Source organism: Syngnathus typhle, linkage group LG4 (genome assembly GCF_033458585.1).
Source record: "Syngnathus typhle isolate RoL2023-S1 ecotype Sweden linkage group LG4, RoL_Styp_1.0, whole genome shotgun sequence".
In the NCBI taxonomy this organism is placed as follows: domain Eukaryota; kingdom Metazoa; phylum Chordata; class Actinopteri; order Syngnathiformes; family Syngnathidae; genus Syngnathus; species Syngnathus typhle.
The window spans coordinates 10,854,909-10,870,364 of NC_083741.1; the positions used below are offsets into that span (position 1 = coordinate 10,854,909).

A 15,456-nucleotide genomic window follows, 5' to 3' on the forward strand; every position below is an offset into this window, starting at 1 on the left:
TGTGTGCACAGGCTGTTTTTTAAGTGAAGGATGCAGTGAATGCATGAAACAAAGGATGAACAGAAAATGTAAGTATTTCTGTCTATAAAGGATTGTTTAATAACAAACACCTGACTACCATGTACACCGAGAGAAGAGAACAAACACAGTAAAAGATACAATGAATTTGTTTACAATCAGCTCATCTGAACTGTGCGGCGTTTTAACCAAAATACGCACAGTAAATACATACAAAACTAAAACCCAACTGCAAGATAGCTAGTTCGGTATTCATCACTTTAAAATGGTGGTATATCTTTTTTCCCCTCTCAATCTTTCCTTCAATGTCAAACTGTGTTGGTGTTGTAATTCATTCTTAATGGAAAATGTATGAAACCAGAAGTTTACATACGCTATATCAAAAGACAAATGCTTTTTTGTCCTCATTGTCTGACATGAAGTCAGACTGAATCTTTCCTGTTTTGGGGCCATTACAAATAACTTATTACATACAGTCAGGGGTGGCAAATCGACATCCGGGGAGAAAAGAGAAAAAAAAGCCCCACACCATTTTGGCTTTGGCCACATTTGTTTCTACAGGTAAGGTAAATGAGCTTATTTACCTGCCGGTTGAGTAGAAGCAGCTGTGGCCAAAATCAAATCGTGCTAGTATATTTCTTTTCCAAATCTCGATTTCTCATCTCTGCATACAATCAAGCTCAAAATTATTCAGATGTACCTGAGGAATACGAAGAATTTCAGGCTTGACTGGACATGTGGCACATTGAAGTTGGAGTGACAGGCTGAAATTCCACTGTTCCACGTCCCCCGAAATTATTAATAAAAACCTACTTCTTTCATTTTATCGTACAATAACTACAATCTGAACATCAATGTTAGCACTTTCGGATGAGTTTTAGGGTGGGCGGGCGGTCAATAAGAATTAACATTCACAGTGGGGTATAAGTATTGCTGACTGGATTACCAAATACTGGACATGGCTGACATTCACGGATAGAACTACTATATACAACTGAGAGGCGGTATCGACACTAAACATGGGGAGAATTCATCCATCCATTCATTCGTAAGCAGGTTTCACCAATCTGTCACACAGATACGGATCGTTTTGACAAACGTAAATACAAAGAGTTGATGAGCCGTTGATGGTTCATTTCAGTCTTGAAAACTGTACTTTCCAAAACAGATGAATGAACACTATGCGCACCAGCACAAAATGCTGCTTGGGAACGGTCAATCGTTTTAAAATCACAATGTAGCCATGCCAGACAGTGTAAAGGTGTAGACAGTTCAGTCTTGAAGGGCATATAAATTAATTGCGTAAATCAAGGCTTGACGTTCACCAGACCACTAACAACAAAAGTCCCTAACCCGACACCCCCCAACTGTAGTGATTTAAAAGAAATTATATTTTGCATTTAGTTGCAACTAGCTAAATAATGCCACTGTGTCATACAGGGCATCAGACATCAAGAATGACATTTAATGGACATCATTTACAAAAAAAACGGTTGGCTTGTCCTATTTGAAAAGTTGATTCCAGAGTTATCAGCAACGGGAACATTCAAAACCTGTTCACTTTTAGAACTGGAAGCAACAGTTTTCTCATTACCCAAAGAGCTTCTGTCGTTCACTCAAAAGATTTTCCCATGGAAAAGAAAACTTTCTCAACAGAATGACCTGAAAATCTGGATTTTCTAAGATTGAAAAGTACTAAATTGACCTAAATTGAGTGATGAAAAAAGCAGACCAAAGTTGGCAAAAGAATAGGCAGGGTGAAGAACAAAGTTCCATCCGTTGTCCTTGGACAGTCCTACTTGTGTGGTCGCTGACAGGATCATTGGCTACTATGTTTTGTACTTGACTCGGTACTTGTTAACAGTGAGATAATGCAGCACCTCTGGGTTGCACGTTGTAGTACAGGGCAACAGGCCTTCTCGTCCGTCTCCCGACAGCCAACTCCGGCAGTCGTTAGCCATGTCGCTTGTCACATGCTCTTTGGCCCAGGTGTCCAAGCGGGCCTGAAAGCGTCTATGCAGGCGTCTGTGGACCCGTTTATGGGACTGCAAGACACATCCATTTAAAAAGAAATGATGGACTTTGAGTTAGAGCTGTCAAAATGAAATCGATTAATCAACAAGTAATCGATGATCAAATGAATCGATGAATATTTTAATAATCAAGTAATCGTTTAGAGCCACGGTTTAACTTAAAATCTTCTTATTCCACCCTCTCAATAGTAAATATTTTCTGATTTCTGTAACTGAACCGGTTTCAAAAAGGTTGGTGAGTAGAGTACATCAGTCACTCTCATGTAATATTGCTTAATTGTGAGTTGTTTTTTAAAACCACTAAATAAATAAGAATTGGTTGTAGTGTTATGATATCAGAATTTCAGTAGTCGGTACCAATACCTGTGATTCACCACGATTCTCGATACTAATTTGGTACCACGGTACAAAAACAACAGAATCCACTTACTTCTAAAATCCCTAATTTATTTAAAACTGCTAACCCGAATAGTAAACTTTACACATTAAAAAAGAGCAGCAGTGGCATGGAGCCTTCAAGTCACACATCTATAAAAACAAGCAAGACTGATAATAAATAACAATATTCAACTATATACATTAAAAAAAGAGCAGCAGCGGCATGCAGCCTCTCAAACCTCTCAAACATAATTTGCATGTTGGCTTCTTCGAATCTATAAATGCTCTGGTTGAATCCGCCTTGAATGCAAAATATTTCCACACACGACTCTTTGAGCGACCTGGCTTCTCAACAAGCCGGCGTGTTGGACTTCCACTCCCACTTGTTGAAGTCATTGTTATGAAAGACCGAAAGTTTTCTTCTTCAGCGCTGCTGACTGCTGCTCCGTGCTGCTCGCATGTGTATACTGCCCCCTTCAGTTTCGGCACGAATCGACACAGCTCGCAGAGTGAAAAGTAAAATATTCGGAGGTCGGTACCACAAAAAGCCGGTATTGACGTATTTTTTGCGTGTTGGTACCTAATTGGTACCGAAAATATCGCTTCGTTTCACTAATTGGTTGATAGCGTAATTAGGGGCAACGGTATTGTAATACATTTTAATGTAAAGTGAAATCATCAAACGAATAATGAATGATAGATCCTTCAGAGGACAAACAGTAAAAAAAAAAAGTGTTATATTTACACGTGTCAAATCAATGTTTAGACTCGTTTTGTGTTCCAAGGCTGCAGCTGACCCAATATCCAAATGAGAACAAGTGGGACAAAAATAAAATGATAAAGAAGAAAAAACTGCGCGTGGCTCTTACCTGATGAGCGCGTGTAAGTGCAGTGTGCCTGTACATGAAGTCCTCCGATTTGCAGACATACACCATCTTGTAGGAGTTGAGCTTGAACATGCACTCCATCTTCAGTTTGCTCTTGTCACCTTGCAACTCGTCCGAGGGGCCTGTGGTCATCCTCTCCTGTTGCAGCTGTTCCCATCCTCTCTGGCACTTCCTGATTCTCCTCAGATTCCTGAAAGCCAAACAACGGTTGACAGGAGTAAGACGCGATGACTCAAAACAGTCAAACAACATTTGAATAGTTCACATATCAAAAGTGCATCCTGTTTACGGGTTAGGTTCAAAGACTATTTTTTATTGAGTTCAGCATGTCACATGCTATTTCACAGCCTTATCTATACACACTGAAAAGTGCTGTCTATTCAAATTTGAGAAGACTGTCCCTTTCAAGAACAATGATTACACCCATGCATTGCAACTCACCAAGGAACAGAATTAGATAGGAGGTCAAATCATTCGGGATATGGGGGATCTATAAGAGCAGCAGAGGCAGCAGTCGTAATATTTCCAATACAGTGACATTGACCGTAGCACAGTGACAGTGAAACTTTGCACGGAATAAAGGAGAACAAGTCATTTTAGTGAGCCCGACACTTTGCAGATACGAAAATAATCACCCCACCGCAATGAAAGTTTGAAATGTGTACTTACCGCAGAGAGTATGGGTGAGCGCAGACTGAGCGCATGAGGCTTATTTTTGCATTCGGGGCTCCACTTAAAAAGACAAGACACAGTCTTTCCCGGCCAATTTCGGGTCAAACTGTTAGAAACAAACACTACAGAATTGCTGCCTTGTTGAATACCAATCCCAAATATGAGCGGAGATCACTTAAGATGTTCACATACTGCCACCAACAATGCAGTGTTATGATTATGAGATGAGAACCAACCGAACAAAGTCTGAGAAGAAATTGGATCTGTGCGGCCACTGAGGTGATATTTTTTTTCTTTTGGTGAAGCGGGGCAGAGTTTTGGCTGTGCTGCTGACATCTCATAGATTTAGTGGGGAGGCAGGGCAGGGGATAAAATGATGTAGGTGAGCCCAATGATGAATCATAAATCAGAGAAAGCAATTTGTGCAATGGGTTGAAATAAGGAAAGACAAAGCAAAGCACAGAAACTGGTCAGGTCGTTTGAAGGCCTTTTGAAATGTATATGGTTATGGACAGCCATCTCAAAAGACAAAACTGAGTGCTCGACTTGACAAGACAGGCTTCACATGTGGAACATGAAGACAAACCAGACATTGGCAAGCCCTCGTGCACAGCTCAAAAGTGTCAAGAAAGAAATAGACCAACATATGAGCATACAATTTAGAGGATCATTTTTATTGACAAAGCCTATTCCTCTTTACAAGTGATGCAGAAAATGTGCTTCACCAGAGTTCAAAAAACAAACTTGAGCACAAATCTCTCAAATGGTGGTAAAACCTCACCCACAACAACAACAGGGTCAGGGAGTGCACGTTCCCAGTCCTTACAAACACTGAATTGAAACAAAGGGACGTGTTAGGTTGTGTTAGGACAATTGATTTTGCAAACAGAGATGAAGTCACGTACAAGACTCTTGCTTTGAATACAGTTTCAAAGATGGCATGATAAGTTCAAGATATTTTTCACAAAGTCCTGATACAATAGCTTTCGTTATTCAATAGTCAAAGTCGTGCCGAAGAAATTGTAAAAAAACAAAACAATGCGACATGGAGTCTGCCCCATTTGTTTTACTCTGCTTGCGATTTTCCAGACTGTCGTGACGCCGCACACTGATAATCGTTTCAACTCAACACAAGCAAACTCGTAGTCAAACCAAAAGTCTGCACAAGTTGGAATCCCAAGCCATGACAAAGCCAAACCTTTCTTAAAAATCTTTTAACTCATAAATAAAAACCCATTTAAAAAAGGAACTCAATAGTTGAATACATAATTCCCTTTTGTTAAAAGAATGACTGTAAAGTGCAATCTTCCAAGAGAGGCAGAGGTCTGAAACTGAACAAGCTTCCGTTGCAACTGTGGCGTCACTTCTTAACTCTGCCTAACCGTGTTGTCAGTCCATTACCACGCACCAAAACCATAAGAGAGACTTTTTGTTTCCCGATGTGCTATTGCTCTTGTTTGTGAGGAGTTGTTTGGCACATCAACAGCTGAGGATCAGGACGGAAGTTGAACGAGAGCAGACAAGAGGGAGACATGGCTGGGGCCTCACCTGGGCAGGAACACTGGTTTCTGGGCCAAATGCTCACGCAGCTCTGCGGAAGTCGAATCTGAGTTCAGGTATCTGCCCACATAGTCCGACCACCTCTGTCGAGTACATGGCAGACGAACATTACGACCTCATCTAACTATTAGTGACTATAAATACTAAATGCTTGAATTCACATACTAAAATGATCGTGCTTGATTATTTGAGTACTTGCCTCTGCAGGCTCATCAGAGTTCTCCTCTTCTGTGTCTAGCAGCTCCATTCCCATACAAACAGAGTCTTGGTTCTTCATAAACATCAGCTGCACCAAACAATAAAAGATGAGAGTTTTGTGTGCATCAGAGAGTATGGACAAGCTTGGGTTTACAGTACCTTGAAGCAGTTCTCTTCAGACATGAGCTGCTCTGATTTGCGCTGGTAGGTGCCCTCTGCTGTGGCCCGGGACGCCTGAGTGAGCAGGGAACCACCCGTGGCTTTATTGGCAACCTCACTCAGGTACAAGTCCATCACCCGCGCACATGCGTCATCAGTGACGAGGTGTTGGAGCTGTAAACGACAATGACTTTGCAGTAAGAAAACGCAATTCACCATATTGCCTCGATCGACTATGGGGGAGATTGAGAATAGAATCAGTTGTGCGGCTGCACAGAGCATGTAGCTCAACTTTCCTTAGCTGACCATATTGTTCCACGTGAGACTATCAGCAGCGCTTTTTCTTGCATCATCACCTCATCTTGTTTTGTTTCAGATGGGTTGTTTTGGTGATAAGTCTTTTGCTCTAAATCTAAACATTTATTTGTGGGTCATTTTTTATGGTTGAGATTGTTTGTTTACTTAACTGACATTATGAATCCATTTTTTTTTTGTATCTATTCTTGAGCTACAAGACAATAAAAAAGGACTATGCCGACCTGCCGGACGATGCTCTGGATGAGTTTGTCCATTGTGAAGGCAATGTAGGCATTGATGGTAAACATTTCCCTCAAGGAATCCTCATACTGAGCTGGTTCCATGTTACCATCCAAAAGGTTCCGCACCATTTCCAGAAAGACAGAATAATAATCCTCTACTTCAACATCCACTGGAAAAGGAACAAAAAGTAAGTGGTGGAGATTTTCTTTCATCACAATATAGTAAAATTGAGTGCGGTTTCCGTACGACAAACTTACTTGGCTCCCTCATCTTAAGTTGGAAGGCTGTATTGTCATTCTTTTCTTTTTGGAGGCCAAACATTTCTTTTTCCCATTCCCTCTCGCGAGCATCTTCATCAATCTGCTTCTCAGCGTACCCGTAGATTCGCAGCAAACGAGAGCAGAGGATGTGATGAAGGCGCAAGAAGATGTACCAGTAGTTGTTCACAAAGAACAAGTTATAGGCCTCATCGGTGGCACGCAACTTCTGAGCTGCCATGTTGCTGAAGAGGAGCTTGGACTTTGACGGGTTGCTGCCGGGCAGGCCATTATGTTTCTTGCTGCCATCTGGATCTGCATCCATATCCTCCACTTCCTCGTCGTCGTCCTCCACATCAGAGAGCTCGCCTCGCCGGGCGAAAAGGAGATCGGGGATGAAGTGGCGTATGATCTGTTTGATCTTGTACTTGTCATCTTTCTGGATGCCAACTTGTCTCTTGACATGGTGAATAATAAGGGCCGCGGCGTCTTCTAGGATTTGACTGTCTTCGTAGGCCAGGTTCATGTGTGGGCCGCTAGGAGGAGGAATGGCAGGATCCTCTGAGGCACGCTCCTGACGCTGCCACACAGCCACAAGTTTATTTCTTCGTCTGTCACGTAAATGTTGGACTCATTTTGTGTTAGTATCAATCTCTTACCTCATCATACAGCATTTCTATTTCACTGACCAAGGTCTTTGAGCGAAACACTTTGGTGTCGTTCTGTTTGAAGTTGATGCCTTGATGGTCGAGTGACTTCAGATAATACTTTTCATTCTGTTCCCGCCAAATTTTGTTGAAGCCTCTCTGGGCTTCTCTCCACTCTTCTTCTTTGACCTTTAACCTGAAGCCATGAATGAAAAAGGCTCAGTTCCAGCACAAAACAAATGTACCAATTTAAATAATTTGAAAAATAATACATGCTATTAACCTTTTTATCACTATGGGGACACACACAGTTGGGTTCTTCTTAAGACCATCAATGATGTCGTTGGCTCGGTCTCCGTATATCCTCTGAATCGCTTTGCGGTGAATGACCTCTGAAGAGCTGCCCAACGTGTTGTCCAGCTTAAAGCGCAGCTGCTCCTCCGCAGACATTCGCGAAAGCCTCTGTTGGACTGACTCGAGAGCTCGAATCGTGGCTAGATTGGTCTCCAGCACAACGTCAAGCTGAGGGGATGCAATTATAAAAAAAAAACTGAATGCAGACCCCAAATGCTGAGAAAATGGGCGGCCATTACAAGTTGCGTCAAAACTGTTGAATCAGGCCATTACAAGTTGCGTCAAAACTGTTGAATCATTAAAATAATGACTGAAATTAATAATAGAAAAATAACATTATTCCTGGCTGTAGCACATTGTTATATTTTGTCTCAGTTCTTTATCTTTATTGCTCGCTATGTTAATAATAATGACCAGGAGGTTGCCTTCTCAGTTTAACTATTTAATGTATGCCAGAAAGGTTGAGAAACAGCTATGGAGCTTCCTCTGTGAGATTCCAGAAGAAGGCCTAACACCCACCTCCAGGATCACTACTCTAATACTCTCACCCTCCTGCAAGGAGGAAACTCTGCCTAGCCTGTGTGATAATGTGTGAACTTGCAGTCTTCAGTGTGATCAACTCATATGTGTGTGCAAAGACGTCAGGGACAGCCAGTGAAAGCAAGCCAAGTTTAACAACACGATAACAGTTCAGCTCAAGCTACCAAGATAATCACATGTGCCAAAGAGGCCAATTCTAACGGCACCAAACTTGTACAGTCTTGCAATACAGCATCACGAAAAGTCTGACAAACATTTGGCACATGGCACATTTGTCTTGTATTTTAGAAGAAATGAAAATATGATCATGTGTACAATGGATGGAAAACTCCCAAGAAGGCAATTGGAAATAAATCCATCTTGCAGAGTGAGAAAACTGGGCCTCTCACCTCAAAACGCTCATCTTCACATCTGTAAATGTGCTCTTCATACTGTGTCTTCTTGGAGCTTACAAAAGTCGAATCTTCAGACCATGATGGAAATGACACCCATGTGTCATTCAGAACCTGAAGTAGGACAATGATTGATTGATTTCTTTAAACCTTCACTCTAAAAAGATCAAAATCCAAAAGGAGCTGATGGTCAGAAACAACAACTTTTGACTAACCTCTCTACATAGTGGCGTCCTTCCGGTACATTTAGGCTGCTGATAGCTCTTAGGGAGAGCTCTGTAGCTGGAGCCCAGCCTCTTGCAGGATGCATAGTCAATCTCCATGGCGATGCCCTCCGTTGCCCGCTCCTTGGGTAAACTCTCCGCATGGCTCGACTCACCTTGACTGGATTCTCGGTAGCCCAGGAAGTTTTTAAACCATGTAAACAGTTCTGGGAATTTTCTGTCAATTGTGACATAATACACGTGGAATACACCGTTAATACAAATAATATACTGTAACTCCATATATTGTTTGAAGAATTAACATCTAATTTAAGTGTGCAGCATCATTGAATTCAATTTAAGTGTTTTCAAAGTTACCAATTAATGAAATCAATCAGAAAGGTAAAATGAACTTACCCAAGAAATGGGATGACTAACTGAACCAATTCAGCACGGGAAATCACCTCCTGGTTGAAGATGTGTAAACAACGCAGGAAGCTTTCATATGCCTCAGAGCTCCTCAGAGCTTTCTTGACCTGTTTGCGATGACAGTCAAAAGTACTTTTCATTTTATGCTCACATGAAAAGAAAATACTTAATGAGGACAACCATACTGTTTGTAACAATTTTACCTTGTCAAAGAACATGCTTTCAGTGCTGTTGCTGTGCTTTCCAACTTCGCCAAAGCCATGATGGTCCTTGCCGACTATTTTGGGTTTCTTCTGCAAAACATCAAATAAATACAACTATTTTAGGTCGATATTATTGTAATGATAGTCTTGTTGATAGCACATAGAACAAAGCTATGTCATCTTAAAAAACTGGGATTATATGAAGAGTACATTTACCTTGAGAAGGGGTGAGACTCCAGCAGCTCCGGGTCTTTTGACAGTCAGCCCATTGTGGCTTAATTTCTGTTTATTGTTTGGTACTGGTCTCTTTACTGTCCCGCCATGATCATTACGCACAGAGTCTGCCCTGTCAGGTGCAGTTTTCCCAAGCAGCTGGGCAGAGGACAGAGCATAAATATCTCATTATACAAATGCTGTAATCATTTTACAGGACACATCTGGCTTGGAGAACAAAAAGAAATCCCTGCTATTTGTGTATGCTGCACCCCAAAATTAGTCTGAATTGGAGTCAAAAACAGCTACTGTTAAAGCTACAGACGCCAATGTAGTTTGCTCAATTTAGGAGCTGATAAACTACTCACCATTGAGCTGTTAGCATCAGGCAGGAACTGTCCAAATTCTGACAGCAGGTCTTCCTGATTCTTGAAGAGTCGCGCCACTTGAGTATAAACCTCCTGCTCAGTCAGGGCTGGAGTGTAATTGCCTCCTGCCTCTTTGGCATTTCGCTGCTCTTTCTGCAGTCAATGGGCATTTATTAACTAATTTGACAAAATATACAATAGTGTTCATACAAAAGGTTGGAGTGCTTCCTGACCTGGTATGTATGCAGGATTTCCAGGAAGGCTTTGTAGATATCTGGCTGACCCTGGAAGCGATTCTTGATCTTGTTGACGTAGTTTATCGCGTGGTTGAATTCCACTGGCTGATTGTTCTGTGGAGGCGGCCCCCCAGACGGCGTGTTGCTTACTGGTGTGTGAGACTGAACTGAAGGTGAGCGCGGTGAGGTGCAAGATGGGATGGATGGGTTCGGCTGGCTGGTGGGCGTGTGGGCTGGAGACTGCATGGCCTGTTGGAACAAAAGCACATGTTGAACAGACAACTATTAGAAAAACCGAGGACATATTTTGTCCAAGTCATGAATCTAATGGAACTAACCTTGTTGACTTTATTTGCCGCAGGCTGGGTGGGGACAGGTGGGGTGGCAGTAGCAGTGTGTAAGCCAGCCTGTGGCACAGTCTGGTGCTGATGCTGGTTTAGAGGCTGGCTGGGTGGCGCACTTACGGGGATGTTTTGAACAGATATACCGTGAGGCGTGATGTAGTGAATCTGGCCTGGCGTGGTCACGTTGACCAGATCGTTAGTTTGAACCTCAATTTTATATCCAGGTGGCAAGAAAGTATTGAAGCCCATAATGAGGTCGGGATGGCCCTTGAAGAGTTGCGACACGCGACTGATAACACCTGGAGTGTCTATGCTGTGATTGAGAAAAACATTTTTTCTTGATTTAAAAAGAATTACATTGGTGCAATTTTTCAACATATTGTGTAGATTACTAGAGCTTACCTCTGCGATTTGAACTCTTTCATAATATCCAGGAAATCATTATACACTTGAGGCTGATTTCCAAACTGAAGCTTTACTTGGTCAAGATATGACAAAGCATCTTCAACCTAAAACGGAAATTAGTGCACCAACGTTATTGACTTGTATTTATAGGTTGAAATGATCATTTCGCCATCATTGCCAGTAAATCATAATGTCTCATCACTGGTGAGCTACTTTTAGAACAAGCCCAGGGGGGGTTTACTTATGTGGTCCTTGGACGTTACCATAGGCACCAGGTTGCTGACGCCTGGTCTCGTGTATCACGCAACCAAATGCACACACATTTAGCCATTTTCAAATTCGGTCCTCTTTTCTTACCTTCAGACGCTGAAACTGCTGCTGTCCTTGTGCTGAAGTCATGGGCGCAGTTGGATGCACATGACCTTGGACCACTGCAGGGGCCTGGGATTGGACTGCTATGCTGTGTGCATGGGCTCCAACATGTTGTCCAGAACTGTTAAGTCCGTGCCCACTTGTGCTCTGGGGCATTGTCGGCACCTTTCGGGGAAAAACAGTTTAGACCTGTCTCTAAACGGGAAACTCTGTCAGCAAGCAAGAACTTTAGCTTGAAGACATCTGAGACTCAGATTGACTGGGACTGATTGGGTGGTACTGCAAGAAGGTCTCTGGTTTGAATCAGAGTTGGCTTCGTGCTCTCAATGTTGTTTGACAGCTCTCCGTGGACTTGTGTCAATACTGGCTTTGTCACATAGTCTATTTTAAAACATATCTGTTAGGGCCAAACAAGTTGTACAATGTTGCTTTCCTTTGTAATAATCAACAGCAATTTCAAGTTTCTCTTGTTATCTGGTTGATTACTAGGGACTCTAAAACAATATGTAACATTACAATACTGTGTCGTAAATGTAGTCGACCTGGGATAAAGTGTTTGTTTTCAATGCAAACGGACAGGGACATTATTTGTAAATTTTATTTTGAGTGTCCACCTTGACCCAGAATTGTCTCTATCAAACAAAGATACGATTCAAACAAAGGATTGTTAGGATTGCTCCACTGGTGGTAATGTTACAATATGTGAATGAGTGACATATTAACAAAAAATTCCATCTCCATCGCACCTCCCTTCCATGAATCTACTCATTCGAATGAGCTTGTCATTGGTAAAAGTGATCTATGGAAATACTTTAACATAGACAATTGTTCCATGGGATTACAAAGCAACTGCTAGTAGCCCTCAAAATATGAGTGCTTGCCATAACTTTGTCCTTGTACACCATTCAAATACAAAGAAGAGGAGGGGTTGCCCACAGACATAAAGTGTAGGAAATGGTCTTAGCGGAGCCTGCTGTAGCACCATACCTGGTAACCCTGGGGTAGAGAATACTGGATGCCAGATGATGGCTGCATATTGTTTGTAGCTGCCTCTATCACAGTGGTAGTTGGGGCTAGAGCCCTCTGTTGGAAGCTTTCTGCAATGCCCTGCACTGGGGTATGTGGTTGCTGGGGCGCAAATATGGGTTCCTGGTCCTCCACATGCCTCTTCATTGTTGAAACATACTCAAAGGGGCTACAGGAAAACAAATACAAAAAAAAAAAAAAAGATGAAAGGCAGTGTTTAACTTAATATTTGTTACTAAACTTGTGGAGACTAGAGAGTGGTAAAAATAATAATAAAAAAACTAATAAAAAATGATTAGGTGTAAAAAAGATGAGGCAGTGTTTAACTTATATTTATTAAAAACTAATCTTGTTTTGTGGAGACTAGAGCGTACTATAAAAAACAAAAAACAAATGCTGATTAGGTGTATTCGCAAAACAATAGACAAGTTATCCTAATAAAGGATGAGGTTATAACCAGAAGAGAATGGATGAAAAGACAGTTGGATAGTAACCAACCATACTCTCTCATCTGTGCTTTTAGTTTAGTTAAAATGTTCTCTTGAGTATGTGTTCTAACTGAAAATATTATCTGCCGTGTTTGCACACAATACAATTACAATTCTTGATCACATAACATAAAATGTTTTATAATTCAACAATGGAACATTTTTGCGAATCATCAACGACTGCAAGATAGCTTTCAATTTGGACTGTAACTAAACCACTAAATCAATCCGTTGTCACTATTCATTGGTTACACTGGTGTAGAGAGACAGAGCATCCCACAGAGGCATTTTAAATATTTTACATCCCTCTAACAAAAGAATCTAACCAAAATGTTGTCAACACAGCATTGTACAATGTGGTCTACTTCAGTGTTTGCCAAACTTTATTGACCCAAGGAACATACATTAGAAAACTCTCACGGAATACCATTAAAATAAAACATCACAAAAGGTGAATCATCTAAAACTTGTTTACATTACCCTTATGAGCCCTCTTTTTTTTTTTTTACCTTAAAAGCCCCTTCGGCACCAGCTTGTGGCATCTTCTTTCAGAAAGAGCACAAAACAGCAAATTGGTATGTTTTTCAGTGATCAACAGACGTCAGGTCCTAAAAAAAAAAAAAATCCATGTGAAGGTGAACATGAATAACAAACTTTATGGTAAATACTGTCAATTGAAATAATGGCGATTTTGTCTAATTGACTCACAAATGAGAAATATGGGCATGTTTGAACACAACACCATTTGTATGGATGGCAACAAATTCCATGTAACTGAAGAACATTTGATTTCTGTGGCTATCATTATTTGTCGGAGATCGAGTGACAATGAATCATGGCAGATAGGTGGTTGGGAAAAAAGTTCTCTTTATGTATTCTTTTGAATAAACGCAGAGTTAAACGCCGCTCACATGCATTTCATATGATGATTGCAAACACTAGGATTTCGAACAAGTTTCATTTGTTGACGCTCCCTGAGCAGGCAGACGTCACAGCTTTGGGTCGGTTCGGGAGGGAGAGGATGCGAGGCGAGCACAGTGCCGCCTTGTCGACTCGCTGCTCTGCACCAAATTGGGACAACACGCAAGCGGAGCGCGCGGTGTTGAGGAGCAGGGATCGTGTCAGATTCATATCCAGTCGCTAGTATCGTCGCCCAAAAGGCTCAAGGAATTCGCTGATGAGTTAAATACAACGAAGGTGGCCGTGTAACGATTCCAAAAGCTCCGATTTGCTGCCGTGTCGCTCTTGTTGTTTCGCTGCTGCCGTGAGGCCGATCCTTTTCCCCTCCCCCTCCCAGTAAACGCCGACTTTAACTCATCCGTTGTCGTCGAGCCGAACGCTTTCGCTTGTGTGATGGCTGACGTTTGCATTCGCCCGAAATGAAGTTAGGTGGCGAGCAAACGAGTCTTTGCCACTCTTAAGAGTTGGCGATTTAAGCGATGACACTCGACAGAAGGGACAGATGTCGGTGTGTCTTATGGCAAGTTATCGCCTCCATAGATGACAAACTCAAAAAGACGAAGTGAATGTGCTGGGCTAACGTTACCCTTGCGCTAGCTTCCACGTTACGACGAGTACAGCGTTAAGTTTGGTCGGGAATTCACAGTGCTGTCAAGTAAAAGACTTTCACGTTGATATAAACGCTTGGCTCACAAAACTTTGCAGCGCACGCTGTGAACTAGACTGAATCAAAACGTCTTGTCAAGTCCTTTTTGGTGTTAGCCTGACAGCTAAATCAAGCTCAGAAGAACAGTCTTCCCTCGTTAGCCTTACTCAAAGTAACTTAATAGTAAAAGTAACTCCCCTATACAAACTTCACATTTCAAACAACCGGAAGACAACAATACATGAAAACACTGCCATCAAATAATCGTCAAGCGCTCAAACGCTTTCCTATTTGACAAGGTTATGTAGCCGCTAATGTGCTATGTTAGCACAACAAGCACCCTCACCAACGCAAGCTATGGTCAGCTAACTAGCTACTTAGCTTACCTCGCTGGGCTGCCTCCAGCAACAACGCTGCCACATCAGTGACAAAAAATCCCCCCAGCAAACCTCCCAGGCGCATTAAGATGGCAGTGAAAAGATGTGCGCTTTTGACTGCTTGTCCACGAAAATCGACAAAAATGAAATAGTCCGCGCCATTAACAACAGGGTATGTATGAAGCGGCGTTCGTTGAACATAAGGGGCGTGACTGTCATGGAGGAAGTTTCCTCCCAGTCTTTACTCTCATTGGTTACTTGAAAAGATGAAAACAAATACATACACTGAAGCGAGAGCCTGGTCAACTTGGAGGGTGGAGATACAAGTGTTGAACTGTTTTTACTGTACTGTTATATGGTGTAGAATTAATTAAAAAAAAACATTAAAAAAATTAAAATGATTCATTTCAATCCCTCTATTTAGCCAAATATGGTAGAATCTGCTCACAGTATGATCCAGAGCAAGCAATGCTGCACTGCAAAGAACAATAATAAAGGCATGGCTTGTATCACCTAACATTATATAGAGTCAACTCCAATAAGGGATTTAT

General features: G+C 41.8%; 1 protein-coding gene across 1 annotated transcript; it reads right to left on the reverse strand.

Moving 5' to 3' along the window:
- Positions 1-75: 75 nt before the first annotated feature.
- LOC133152985 (paired amphipathic helix protein Sin3a-like) lies at positions 76-15,130 on the reverse strand. The gene is made up of 22 exons (XM_061276990.1): positions 14,915-15,130; positions 13,432-13,530; positions 12,396-12,603; positions 11,394-11,573; positions 11,034-11,140; positions 10,626-10,944; positions 10,285-10,536; positions 10,052-10,204; positions 9,687-9,842; positions 9,471-9,560; positions 9,256-9,374; positions 8,851-9,076; positions 8,633-8,749; positions 7,633-7,871; positions 7,362-7,545; positions 6,703-7,282; positions 6,445-6,614; positions 5,906-6,079; positions 5,748-5,834; positions 5,537-5,631; positions 3,299-3,506; positions 76-2,063 (listed from the first exon to the last, which is right to left on the reverse strand). The coding sequence occupies exons 3-22, from the start codon at positions 12,579-12,581 to the stop codon at positions 1,848-1,850; spliced, it is 3,858 nt and encodes a 1,285-aa protein (XP_061132974.1). The 5' UTR covers positions 12,582-12,603; positions 13,432-13,530; positions 14,915-15,130; the 3' UTR covers positions 76-1,847.
- Positions 15,131-15,456: the final 326 nt, after the last annotated feature.